This window comes from Mesoplodon densirostris, chromosome 1 (assembly GCF_025265405.1).
Source record: "Mesoplodon densirostris isolate mMesDen1 chromosome 1, mMesDen1 primary haplotype, whole genome shotgun sequence".
In the NCBI taxonomy this organism is placed as follows: Eukaryota; Metazoa; Chordata; class Mammalia; order Artiodactyla; family Ziphiidae; genus Mesoplodon; species Mesoplodon densirostris.
Window position 1 is genome coordinate 186,818,956 of NC_082661.1, and position 13,656 is coordinate 186,832,611.

Here is a 13,656-nt window from a genome sequence, read left to right on the forward strand (position 1 = left end):
GATATAGTACCAGGCTGGGGATCTGAATTCTAGTCCTAAATTTGTCAGAAGTTGGTCGTGTATACTTGCGTAAGCGCCTTGACTTTTCCATATGCTTAATATTCTCGTCTCATAAAATGACTTTAAATAATTGTTAGAATAATTTGGACAAATAGTCTCCTTCCCATTATGATTTTAAAGATACACTGTACAAAGCTGGGTTCTTTGCTGCCTTTAAAAACCATACTTACCTAAGACAATACACATGCATCAGGACTGTAGGGTATTCATTTCAGCATCAATCTGAAATGAAAAAAATTATTTAAATAATGGAGTGTTTTGTTTGTAGACTGGTAGGTCATTTCAGAAGGTATAACAAATTTTTTTGAACCTTGTTTAGAGGAAAGGATTCTTGTCAAAATGCAGTTTTATATTGAACTTTTAATTGACCATCCTTCACATCCTTATTTAGTTTTACAGTGTCCCTGCTCTTGAAGAGTTTACAGTATTCCAGGAAAAAAGACAAGGAAAAAATGATAATAGTTAATAGGTGCTAATTATTAGGTGTGCACTGATAACAGCTTGGGTGCCAGGGAAGGATTCCCAGAGAAGGTGGTGTCTAAATTGAATCCAGAATCTTGATGAAAGATCGAGCCATGTTATAGGATGCGAATAGGACAATCTGGGATGAGTCATTAGGTGCAAAACCTTGAGGTAAGAGCAACTTTAATGTACTTGAAAAATTGCAAGTAGTTCAGGAGAACCAACACAAGAGGAGCAAGAAGTAATGATCAGTTTGGAGAGGAAACCAAGGGTCCAAATTCTTTGATTAAAAAAGAAAATTGAGGGCCTCCCTGGTGGCGCAGTGGTCAAGAGTCCGCCTGCCGATGCAGGGGATACGGGTTCGTGCCCCGGTCTGGGAGGATCCCATATGCCGCGGAGCGGCTGGGCCCGTGAGCCATGGCCGCTGGGCCTGCACGTCCGGGGCCTGTGCTCCGCAACGGGAGAGGCCACAACAGTGAGAGGCCCACATACCGCAAAAAGAAAAAAAAAGAAAATTGGACTTCAATTTAGAAGCAACAGAGAGCAATTAGAATGTATTAACAATTTTGTGCTTTGCAAAGGTTATTTTGACCTCAGTATAGAGATGGAATTGGGTGTGAGGCACTGGAGGAAGACTGGAGATGGGAGACCAAGGGTGTAATCCCGGCAAAAGATTGCCTAAGAGTACTGACGATGTAGAAGAAGGTATCTACTGAGAGATATTGAAGAGTTAGAATTGATAGAATTTGGAGTTTAGTTGAATGTATATAGAAGTCAAGGATTCCATTTTAGACAATGTGTGAATGATGATAATATTTATACATTTAGGAAATAAGAGGGGGTTTTAAGGGAAAGACTTTGGGCATGTTGAGTTTGAATTTCTTGTGGGACAAGAGAAGCCCCCATGGACAGTTGGATAAAAATGTTGGTGCTGAGGGGAGAGATTCTGGCTAGAGGTAGAGATTTGAAGATTGAAGGCATGTCCATGGATGAGAACACTCAGGGAAAATGTCGTCATGAAAAGTGAAAAAGATCAAGGAAAAACTCTGGAAAACATGGAAACTTAAGGGATAGGTAGAAGAGGAAGACAATACTAAAGAGAGTAAGAAAGTAAGAGTCAGAAGGAAAAAGGTAGAATATGATAATGCAGATGACAATTGTTTCAAGAAGAAAAATAATTGTGGGTATCAAGTGTTTTGCAGAGAAGCCTGGTAAGATAAGGACTGAAAAATGTTTATTAGATTTAGCAAGAAGATTTCAGTGTGACTTTGCCATTAGTGGTATGGTAGCATCAGAAGCCGTACTGCAAAGCGTAGAGGAATTAATAAGAGGTGTAAGGAATGAGAGTATATACTGTTCTTTCAAGAATCTTGGCTGTAAGGGAAGGAGAAAAGTAGCTAGGGAGTAGTGTCTAAAGTATCTTAGTTTTTTAAGATCAGGAGATAAGTAACTTTAAATTAGAATCATTAAAAAGGTATTGTTGAAACAAAAGAGTATAACTAATGAAAGAAGATTCCAAGGGAGTGGGATGAATGGAATTCAGAGTGATACTACTGACCTGGTATCATTTTTGCTATTTTAACAATAATTTTGGATTTTCAGTCAGTAATTAATAGTCTTCTGGTATCGGTAATTTGCCTTTGTCATTATTAGCTAAATTAGGGCTGAATTCTGACAATGACATGGAGTGACAGTAACAGACTCATGAAATAAACTTATGATTTTCCTTATATAATCTCTGTATATCTCACGCAACCCATGTATAAAGGGGAATTATAATGTTACCTAACATTTAGAATTGTTTTAGATCATTCTATAAATACATGTAAAGCTATTAATATTCTGCTTAACAAATAGAAATGGTTTAATAATTGCTAACTATGACACTGAGGATTATAAAATCTACTTATACTGAGAGATGTAACAATTTTTCCTGAAGCATGAGAGAGAAGAAAAGGGGAGGGAGAGAAGGAGGTGAAGGGAATGAGAGAGGAAGAGTCAGTCTCCTCTTTGCCCAGCTTCTCTTGGCTATTTGCATTTGACTGTCTTCGAAATTTTAATAATCAACTCCAGCGCATAACAGTGGCTTTCTGAAAACTTTGGGAAATCTGTTGGGACATCTTAGGGATAGCATAGTAATGAGTTTTCAGAAGAATGAACAGGGATGCCTTGCCTGAATGATGGAGAGAAATTAAAATCAAGTCTAATTTTGCAGCTGTAAGTTTTTCTACAGTCAGTGGGCCTCTATGGAATATAAAAATGGACCAGTTCTGAGTGCCATGGTAGAGCCAAAAGAAAATTACACTGATGGTTCTATTTCCTGATCATTTCAAGATCAGGGTGAGCGCAGGTAGGGGTAGATGACCACACAATGAAACACTGATTTAGTATGGTTCAGACGCCCCTTCTGCCACTCTTCTAGCAACTGGGCCAAGTATATTTAGAATGGCAGACAGAAATGGATCCCTGGATATAAATGACTTGGAGTGAATGTAGTAGATGGGCACTACTTATAAGGAAAAGAAACTGTCAAACATTTGGACAAGGAGATTAAATGATAAACTAATGATAAATTATAATCCAAATTATAGGGTAAATGGGACAAATATTTACACTAAGCATTGAGAATTAAAGTGAATGCTGTTCTAGCAGATTGAAGTCAGAAAGCAGAGGTGAGCACACCTACCTCACAATGAGATTAATGTAGAAAGACAATCAAAAAGGCTAACAAACACCAGAGGGTCTAATGTCCGAGGGCTCTAAATAATCAAATGTTCATGAGTATCTCAACTCCATTCCTCTCACTGTTCTTTAGCAATTACGGGAAGTCTGGCTACTCAGCAGCAGCACTGCTATAAATTTACTGGTTATAAAGCAAGAAAATAGAACATTACAAAACTGCCTTCTCATCACGGTTGTTGAAAATAAAGTTTTAAAATGGCAATGTGTTATAATGAAACATATAGTGAAAAGCAGATTAAAGAAATGAAAAGCAAAAGGCTTGAAGGAAGCATGTGCTTCGTGCATAAAGCTCAGTTTGTCTCGTATAAGGTCAGAAAGAAAAGTGTGTAGCTGGATGAACAGATGATGGGACTAGAGATGGGTTACAAAAGTGGTATTTTTGACAGAATATAAGAAAAGGATTTGGGCTTTTTTTTTTTTTCTTGATGACTGCATGAGACCATCAGAGCAAATTCTGCTGATAGAAAACACCTTTTAGGTAAGGTGACTTTTTTTTTTTTTCCCTTCTGGAAAAGGCAGCCTAAGCAGCTATTTATATTACACAAAGCCAGTTGGTAGTCCAGGAAGGAACTGTTCGATTTAGTTGCCTTATCTAAATGTTTTAATGCCGATAATGACCAAAATATCCTAATACTCCAAGTGTTTCAGTTTTTTAGAATCTTACTTGTTTTGAATTTTAATGAAAGGTGAACATGAGATATTTCTCAGCAGAATTTACAGAACAGGCTTTTATTCTGTTGTACCCTTTTCATCTGGAATTCTGACTTTACAAATTATTACAAACAAGGTTGGCAAATAGGTTTGGGATTGGAGTGTATACATTGAAATTGGAGGAGAAATCAGAATCTTCAAGGGTATAGAGAAGAAAGACAAACAATATGATGTAGCTCGATTTGTTAATTTAAGGCTTTGTTTGGCAGTATACGGTGAAAAACAAAACTTCACTAAAACGTTAAGAGAATTGGTACGTATAACCCAAAACTTAAAAGAACAAAAACAAAGGCACAAACAGCTTTTCACAGTCTAACTTTCCAAAAACCACTTCAAATATAAAAGAGCCTCTACTGAGAAGAGAGAAAGACATTTTCTAGTTGGTAGAGAAAGCCAGACTAGACTCAGTAGAAATTATGAGGAGAATATCATTGTTTAGTTTATAGAAAAATGTTCTCATAAATGAAGCTACTGGGCAGTGAAATAGTCTACCTCTAGAAGAAAATAAATCGACTGTATTTAAATGGAAGCTGAATGACCTGTGGAAGGGATTAACAGTAAAAAATTACACTAAATGAGCTTCAAGGTTTTCTTCTGACACATAAACTTTTGTGATTTTTAAGTTTTTGGATATTATCAGATGTGCTGTGATAGAATAGAAATAGAATAGAAAAATAAGAGAATAATAAAATGAAACCAGGCTTTGTTGCTTTCATGGTTTAGATGAACAAAAATTCATGTGAGTTCTTGAAAAAATTCTTATAGAAAGGGACTTCTGATTGGCATTAAATCACTGGCCTAAGTAGTATTAACTTTTACACTATAGTTAAATTATTTTTATGTAAAGGCAAAAATGATGGGTCCAAAATGGATCATAAATGTTTCCTTCCCAATAGACAACAAAACCAACAATAGTTAAATCCGGCCAAAAGGGATACAACTTAATATCATGAACTTTAGAAAGAGGTGAGCAAAGGAAGATACTATTTTGGTATGGCATAGAGTTGTTCTTAACCCTGCCTCTATATTGCAGAAATAGAATGGGTGAGACATCAAAATTCTTGGAATTGTCACTAATACCTCCAAATTAGCTGTAAAGTGAAATGGAGTGCACTCTTTATCTTTTTTGACTATTCTAATATAGCATCCTGAAATGACTGCTGGAGAATAATGGGTCAAATGGAGGATGTAAATAAATGGATTACTGCATCTGAAAAGGCCAACAAAACATTTCTCCATGAATAGGACAGGCAATCAATAACAAATGAGTAAATCTTACTATATAAGTTCTTAATACTATGCAGTGATTAAGTAGAGGGTTAAATTTTCTTACCTCTGAATTGCAGTAGAGAGGAGGTGAGTTTATAGAACAACACTTGGAGGCAAAGTCTGAGCGCTTGTCAACCAGCTCTTCGAGTTCTGTCTCTGTGGCATCAGGCAGTTTTCCTCTTAGCCTCTCTGCCAGTCTGAAAGGCCAATTTTATGTAAAGTTTTACTAGATGTGTTTTATAAACGTGTCTAGTGCAAAATGATAGCCACTTCAGATCTTTAGCAACAAAAAAGGAAAATATAGTTGCCCTTCTTAAGAAAACTTAATATCTGTGGAATGATTTTTAGTGCCTCAATTTGAGATTAGAAAGTGAAACCTGTCTTTTGAGATCATGAAAGTAAACATACAACTGTTGCTGAATTTGAATTCCCGCCTTTCCCCTTTCATTCGCTCGGTTGCATCAATCAGCATGGATGACTTCCTCCTCTGTTCTCCCTGACCTTTCATCTTCTCTCAAGTTCTAGATTTCAAACTCCTCAAAGAATACTTCCCTTACAGGACTTTGTCACCTTCATGTATACTCCCTCATTTTATGTAATTTTCCCTTCAGTTTGCCTACTTCTCAACTAGCTATACTAGAAAACACAAAAAAGGTTAAAAACTTAGGCTCTTGTTTTTAGCTCTACTATTAACTAACTCTCTATCTCCCTTTCAAGACGGTGCTAGGATCTGAATTCTCTTGATTCTCTCCCAGTTTGATTGGTCTATGATCTTGGTAACTCTCTACCCTCATAATGGTTTATGACTCCGCCTGGTTTACGACTTTCTCCAAGAAATACTTGCCAGCCTAGTCAGTAGTGGGATTGGGAAGTAGTAGAGACCCAAGTGTTTTTTTTTTTTTTTTTTTTTTTTTTTTTTTTTTTTTTTACTCCAGTGGTGTGGATGGGTTTTTGGGCCCTGGGAAGAAATAGGTGGGTCCCCGCTAGACCCAAGTTTATCTGGAGTTGGGATTAGTAAGATGGATACAGGGAAAGGACAAGAGGGTAAGGAGGACTAGCTTGCTTATAAAAGCGTTATTGAAAAGAGTTTGTCCCAGCTGAGAGGGAAAGCAAGTCAGACCAGAAGGAACTCACAGGATAGGGAGAAAAAGGGCATGTATGGGATTGTAAATACCTAGACTCAATCTTCTCTACTTTCAAAACTCAAAATGTCAATTTTACTGCATTAACATTTTTAATGTATTGAGATTATATAAATTATCACTCAGTTGCCCCGTAATCCTGGAGTTCAAAACTGTTGGCAGAGAACTTAATCTTGCATTATCTGTAACATTCTATAATGCCTCCATAATCTATTAATTATGTAATTTCTTGATAACTGGGAAATAACCATTTTGAACTTAAGGATTTCACAGCTTTTTTTCTTTTAGAGCTTTGTTAAGGTAGACTTGATGGGGGTCACTGAAGAAGGTGTCATCCTTTTGGGATTCTTTATAAAGGTCTTTTTGTGGGGTTGTATTTGTGCTTGCTTGATCTGTGTTGTTTAAAATGATTTGAAATGAATCTAAGAAATTAATCAAGTTGAGAATGACATGATCTTCTCAACAGAGATTTTCCAGGAAGCCAGTAAAACTTTCATTATTATGGCCTATTATGTTAGTGTTAACACTTATTTATAAAGAAATGCCTTCCTTTTTGACTTAGCACATCTAAAGTCTTCAACTCTGCTTCAAATAGCAGTACTGGGCTACTATTATTGATAAATTTGAAGGAATCAGCCAGAACAAGTCCCTTACTTTTTCTTGTACTCAGTAAATGTGTTTTCTGAATAATCGGCACACAGTTCTTGTCCCTTTTCAATGAAAGAAGATAGTTCTCTCGTCAATTGAGGGCCCTGTAAGAAAACAATTATTTGTCTTGAAACACTGTCCAGGGAGATGTTAAATCAGAACTCCATGCAATGTATCAAGGTGAGTGTTTATTATCTATATCAGATATTGGCTAACATTTTCTACTTAAGACCAGATTGTAAATATTTTAAGTTTTGTAAGTCCTATACAGTCTCTGCTGTACCTACCCAACTGCCACCATGGCAAAAAAGCAGCCATAAACAATAAGTAGAGCTATATGCCAATGAGACTTTATGAACACTGATGTTGGAGTCTTATATAATTTTCATGTATAATGAAATATTATTATTTTTAGAACATTTAAAAATGTAAGACCATTCTTAGATCACAGACACCAGGCCAGATTTGCCCTATGAGCTGCAGTTTGCCAACCCATGATCTATAGCAAAGTTGATAAAGAAAATGTAGCACATTGTACCTTAGCATTGAAACAGGCATTAGAGTCTTCAGAGTGGCAGCATTCATCAAGGCTTTGCAGGGTTGGCTTAAGTATTTTACTGAGGAATACTTCTGGGATATGAGTCTTCCTACTTAGGTCAAACGTATACCTAGCATGAAAGAGAAAGGAGATAACACTCTTTAACATGGGTAGATTTGTGTAGGCATGTCATGTTTTGAAATTTGACATCTATTAAGGCAGAATACCTGCCTCCTTAATTAAAAATAAGATTTAATTAAAATTGACTCCAAATCAACAGGTTTGAAGTTAAAATCAATATTCTCATTTGAATGCAAATTATTAACAGTTGCTTTGAAGCTATTGTAACTAGTTAATTTAACTCAAGTAAAATGCTGTATGTAGTACATATAAATTTGTTTATATATTTATATATAAACAGATCTACTTCAAATGCCTATGGAATTCTTTTATGCAACTATAATACAATGAACCCTATATAAAGCATCAAGTGAGTAACTTAGGTAGCTTTTCTGTGAAAGTAGTTTGTGTAAATTCTTCCATTGTCTCATCCCATTGTTTATACATTTATAAAAACAATGAGTACTTAGACAAATGTAAATTAGTTTCAATCCAAATTCAGTCTAAATCCTGCTCTCTAATACTTGTAATTGGTTTTGGGGCCTGTTGACTTAATTGAGAAATATTTTTACACCTCAAGTTTGCGCATACTCGTAGTTCATGCAACTCAGTATACGCAACCAATGGTTTATTTTAGTTCTTAGCTGGAGGAAAACAGATAAAGGCTTACTATTTCTTCCCATTTTAATTTCTTTGTCACTTAATGCTAGTGAATATCAATACTGTCAAATTAGATCAACCCTACTTACTGATCCAGGACTTTGGTGTTTCCTTTATCACACACATCTTTGTTTGTGGGCAACTTGGCATCTAGCAGGTCGGGGTTTGGGGCAGCTGGCATGAAGTAAGTGCACACAAAAATGTCCATGGGTGTTTTTTCTTGACAACAGTCCTTAAACTTAGAATTCTTTGTGGATAAGTTGTCACAGATTTTTACTGTGTATTCAGGCAGCTACAAAAGCAATTGTGAGTTTGTGCATTGTTAGTTTTCTAGTTAATCTAATTAAAAATAAGGAAGGCTTACAAAAGTCAGTGTGAATGCTCTTTCAAGGTACATTGGTAGGACATTTGCAGAGGGCAGTTTGTCAATGTGTACTAAGAGCCTTAAAGTATACAATCTGATTTCCACAAATTTACTCTCAGAAAATAATTATGGGTGAAGGGAAGATTTAGCTATAAGGCTATTAAGGGCAGCATTGCTTAACATATTAAACTGAAACAACCTAAATCCAATAAAAGGGGACTGGTTAAATAAAAAGATGGCATATCTAGGTAGATAAATGCAGCATATGCAATACATACATAGAGTCCCACTTAGCCATTATAAGTCAGGTTATAGAAAAACACCTATGGACACAGACAGGTATCCTTAATGAAAAAAGGCCAGGTAACAAAGTATCTATTGCTAAAGAGGTCCACAGACATGTAGTGACTTTTATTTAAGTAACAGTTCAAATTTTTATCTACTTGAAAGGATTATATAAATGAAAGGTGAGAAATTTGGATGACTATCAAATTTTAATAGACATAACAAAAACAGACACTTTAAATAATGGTTGTAGTGTTGTCTAATAGAACAGCATAACAAAAACAGTCACTTTTAATAATGGTTGTAGTGTTGTCTAATAGAACAGATGATGAATGATGAAATAAATAATTTCTATCTGTACTGTGCAATACTGAGCATTTGAAAAGTGGCTAGTGTTACCAAAGTTGAAGTTTAAACTTTAAGTTTAATTTAAACTTAACTATATATGACTAGTAGATCTGCATTGGGCTCTGTAGGTAGAGTAAGGTCTTGGGAATCAGAATCTTGTCCTTGTGTGTGGACTTTGCCACTTGCTAGTTGTATGACTTCAAATTATTAATCCTTGCTAATCTTCTGTTTCCTCATCTGTAAAATTGAGTTAACAATATATTTAAATTTCATAGGATACATATGTGGATTCATTGAGATGATGCATGTAAAAAGCAGCTTAGGAGAATGCCTGCCACTCAGTATGTGGCTCATGATGATGATGATTTTCTTACCTCCTTAGCCATGCAGTCCTCAGAGGCAGACTCACAGCACTTGGAGAGGATTGTGGTAACACCTTCAGCCAGTGGCAAAACATCCTCCAGATTTGCAGTAGGCACTTTTTGGGCAAATTTTATGAGATGGCTAAACATTTAAAAATGAATTAGTAGTTTACCCATATTCTCAGTTTTTTTGGTTTCATTATGAACACAGAGTCGGGAGGAGTAATAGCATAATTTTAATTCCTCAACGGCTGCATAGAGCACAACTGCTATGTGATGGATCCTTTGTGCAGCAGTCACTATTCAGAATTCAGTCATCCCCAGTGAATCTTTTCATATTTTCAGTACTGTTATAGAGCTTCTCTTCTGGCTAGATCTACGTAGTTGAAGCATGCCTTTAAAATGTTAGATCTAACGTATAGCTGATTCACTTTGTTATACAGCAGAAACTAACAACATTGTAAAGCAATTATACTCCAATAAAGATGTTTAAAAAATAGTTGTGATAAAAAAATGTTAGATCTAGGGGGCTTCCCTGGTGGCGCAGTGGTTGAGAGTCTGCCTGCCGATGCAGGGGACATGGGTTCGTGCCCCGGTCCAGGAAGATCCCACATGCCGCGGAGCGGCTGGGCCCATGAGCCATGGCCGCTGAGCCTGCGCGTCCGGAGCCTGTGCTCCGCGATGGGAGAGGCCACAACAGTGAGAGGCCCGCGTACGGCAAAAAAAAAAAAAAAAAAAAGTTAGATCTAAAATGGCAACAAAGAAAGCACTAATGTCTATTCATAAGGCCAGCATTGTGTTTTTGTGACCCCTCATAGTGTTTAAAATTTTTCATTAGTTCATTTAGAAACTACAGATAAAAGAAATAATGAAGACCTATAGCCCTAGACCACAGAGTTAATAAATGTTGATGTTTTGGTGTATTACCCTGAAGTATTTTATAAGGCTTACAAGGTATTTTATAAGCGATTATGCTCTACTATACCATTCACCGATTTTCCTTTTTCACTTAATATATCAGGAATAGGTTCTATATCATTCTTTTTAAATTGTGGCAAAAAACATATAAAATTGGCCATCTTAACCATTTTTAAGTGTATAGTTCAGTAATGTTAAGTATATTTACTTTTATATAACAGATCTCTAGAAATTTATCTTGCAAAATTAAAACTAGATACCTGTATATACTGCCCCCTCCCCACTAATCCACCCTCAGCCTCAGCCAAAGGTGAGCTTCTACCTTTTTGCTTTCTTTTTCTATGACTTTTATTACTTTATTCTATATGAGTGAAATCATACAGTATTTGTCCTTTTGTGACTGCTTATTTTGCTTAGCCTAATGTCCTCAATGTTCATCCATGTTGTAGCATGTGACAGGAATTTAAGACTATATAATATGTAATATAGGTATGTATTGTATGTATGTGTCACACTTTATCCATTCATCTGTCAGTGGACATTTGGGTTGCTTCTACCTCTTGACTATTGTGAATAATGCTGCAATTAACATGGGTGTGCAAATATCTCCTTGAGGTTCTGCTTTGAATTTCCTTGGATATATATGCAGAAGTGAGATTGATGGATCATATCATGACTCTATTTTTAAATTTTTGAGAAAACTTCATACTATCTTTCACAATGGCTGTACCATTTTGCATCCCCATCAGCAGTGCACAAGGATTCCAATTTCTCCATATCCTTGCCAACACTCATTTTCTGTTCTTTTGGTAGTGGACATCCTAATAGGTGTGAGATGATATCTCATTGTGGCTTTGATTTGTATTTCTCTTATGATTAGTGATGTTGAATATCTTTCCACTTACACATCTCTTGTTGAATCATCTGTTCAATTATTTTTAATCAAGTTATTTTTTGTTGAGCTGTAGAAGTTCCTTACGCATTCTAGATATTAAACGCTTACTAGATAGATGACTTGCAAATATTTTCTCCCATCCCATAGATTGCCTTTTCACTTGGTTTTTTCCTTTAAAGTGCAGTAGTTTAAGCTTGATGTAGTCCTATATATCTATTTTTGCTGTGACCTATGCTTTGTTGTCATTTCCAAGAAACTGCCAAATCCAATGTCCTGAAGTTTTTTCCCGATGTTTTCTTCTAGGAGTTTTATAGATTTAGATCTTTAATCCATTTTGAATTAATTTTAATATATGGTGTAAGGTAAGGTTCAACTTCATTCTTTTGCAAGTGCAAATCCAATTTTTCTGCACCATTTGTTGAAGAGACTTTTTTCTCAATCGTGTAGTTTTGGCACCCTTGTGGAAAATCATTTGGCCATATATATTAGGGTTTCTTCATGAGCTCTCTATTCTTTTCCACTGGTCTCTCTATATCTTGTTATGCCCATACCACAGTGTCTTTATTTTTATTTATTTATTTATTATTATTATTATTTTTTTGTGTGGTACACAGGCCTCTCACTGTTGTGGCCTCTCCCGTTGCAGAGCACAGGCTCCGGACGTGCAGGCTCAGCAGCCATTGCTCACGGGCCCAGCCGCTCCGCGGCATGTGGGATCTTCCCGGCCCAGGGCACAAACCCGTGTCCCCTGCATTGGCAGGCGGACTCTCAACCACTGCACCACCAGGGAAGCCCCCACAGTGTCTTTATTACTGTTGCTTTGTAATATGTTTTGAAATCAAAGTGTGAGACCTCCTACTTTGTTGTTCTTTTTCCAGATTGTTTTGGCTATAAGGAGTCCCTTGATATTCCATATGAATTTTAGGGTGATTTTTTTTTTTCTGTTTCAGCAAAAAAGAAAAAAAAATGCCATTGGGATATTGATAGAGATTACATTGAATCTGTAGATTGCTTTGGATAGTATGGATATTTTTACAACATTAGTTCTTCCAATCCATAAGCATGAAATGTCTATTTGTAGTTTTGATTTCTTTTAACAATACTTTGTTTTCATTAAATATTCTTTTAAAATAAAATTATAACAAACTGTATGGCATTCTCTCATAAATGGATATATCATGATTGATTTAAATATGCTCTATTAAGAAATATCTAAGTTTTTCATATTTAAAAAAAAATGTGGCAGCAATGTTTTTAGCTAAATCTTTGTCCACACTCAGTGATAGTTCCTTGGAGTAAATTCCTAGACATGAATGCAAGTATAAATTTATGATTAAGACATATATGTATATTGTTATAGGGGGTTTTATACTATGAATTCCTATGCTCTGCATGCCAAATACTCTAAATGCAAGGAAAACTAAAGGGAAGTTTTAGAGAAGATGCCATTTAGTATTTCAGTAGTTCTAATGGAAGATTATTTTTAAAGGACTCATGAAAGTAAGTTTCTATGCCCTTTGGGGGAACCTTAAGATCTGGTGCCAGCATGAATTCTTTCATTACCATTAGAGGAAAAAACTTGTGGATCAGAGTAAAAGGAATTAAAGAGACTCTAAATACTGAAGATATAAAGCTGGCAAATCTAGATGTCTGAGAAGTTGAGGGAAGTGTAAACATAGAAACTGTCAAAATTGTGAAATTAACAATAGCCATACAAAAATCAAATTGAAGCTTATAAAGAAAGTAAGTAATTAGAATAAATTCATGAAGCCTAAGAGATATACACTATAGAGCACAAAGCTTCATATAACAAGAATTCAGGAAGTTTTTTCGCAAGAAAAACATGGGCAAAGCAAGTAACACGTGATGAATAAAAACGATTGTTTTTGCTTGTGTGTTTGTAATGCATGCTAATATGAATACTGAGGAGATAATATCTAGTGGTCTACCAGTCTTCCCATATGAGCATATGGAAAAGGTTGATTAAAATCAAATTATGTTTTAGAAAAGTTTTGTTCCTTATTCATATTTTGTGTAGAGAAAAGAAAAAATAACTGGGCCCTATTTGAGGATTATTGGAGCATAACACTATGGTTTGTATCTTCTATTACAAACATTTTCTTAGAGAATCC

General features: G+C 35.7%; 1 protein-coding gene across 1 annotated transcript in view; it reads right to left on the reverse strand.

Moving 5' to 3' along the window:
* Positions 1-249: 249 nt before the first annotated feature.
* Positions 250-13,656, reverse strand: part of GC (GC vitamin D binding protein) — a 31,876-nt gene continuing 18,469 nt past the window's right edge. The window contains exons 7-12 of the mRNA XM_060092538.1: positions 9,724-9,853; positions 8,442-8,644; positions 7,573-7,702; positions 7,041-7,138; positions 5,309-5,441; positions 250-282 (exon numbers count right to left, since the gene is read on the reverse strand). Of these exons, the coding sequence (XP_059948521.1) occupies positions 250-282; positions 5,309-5,441; positions 7,041-7,138; positions 7,573-7,702; positions 8,442-8,644; positions 9,724-9,853 (727 nt within the window). The remainder of the gene's footprint in view (positions 283-5,308; positions 5,442-7,040; positions 7,139-7,572; positions 7,703-8,441; positions 8,645-9,723; positions 9,854-13,656) is intronic.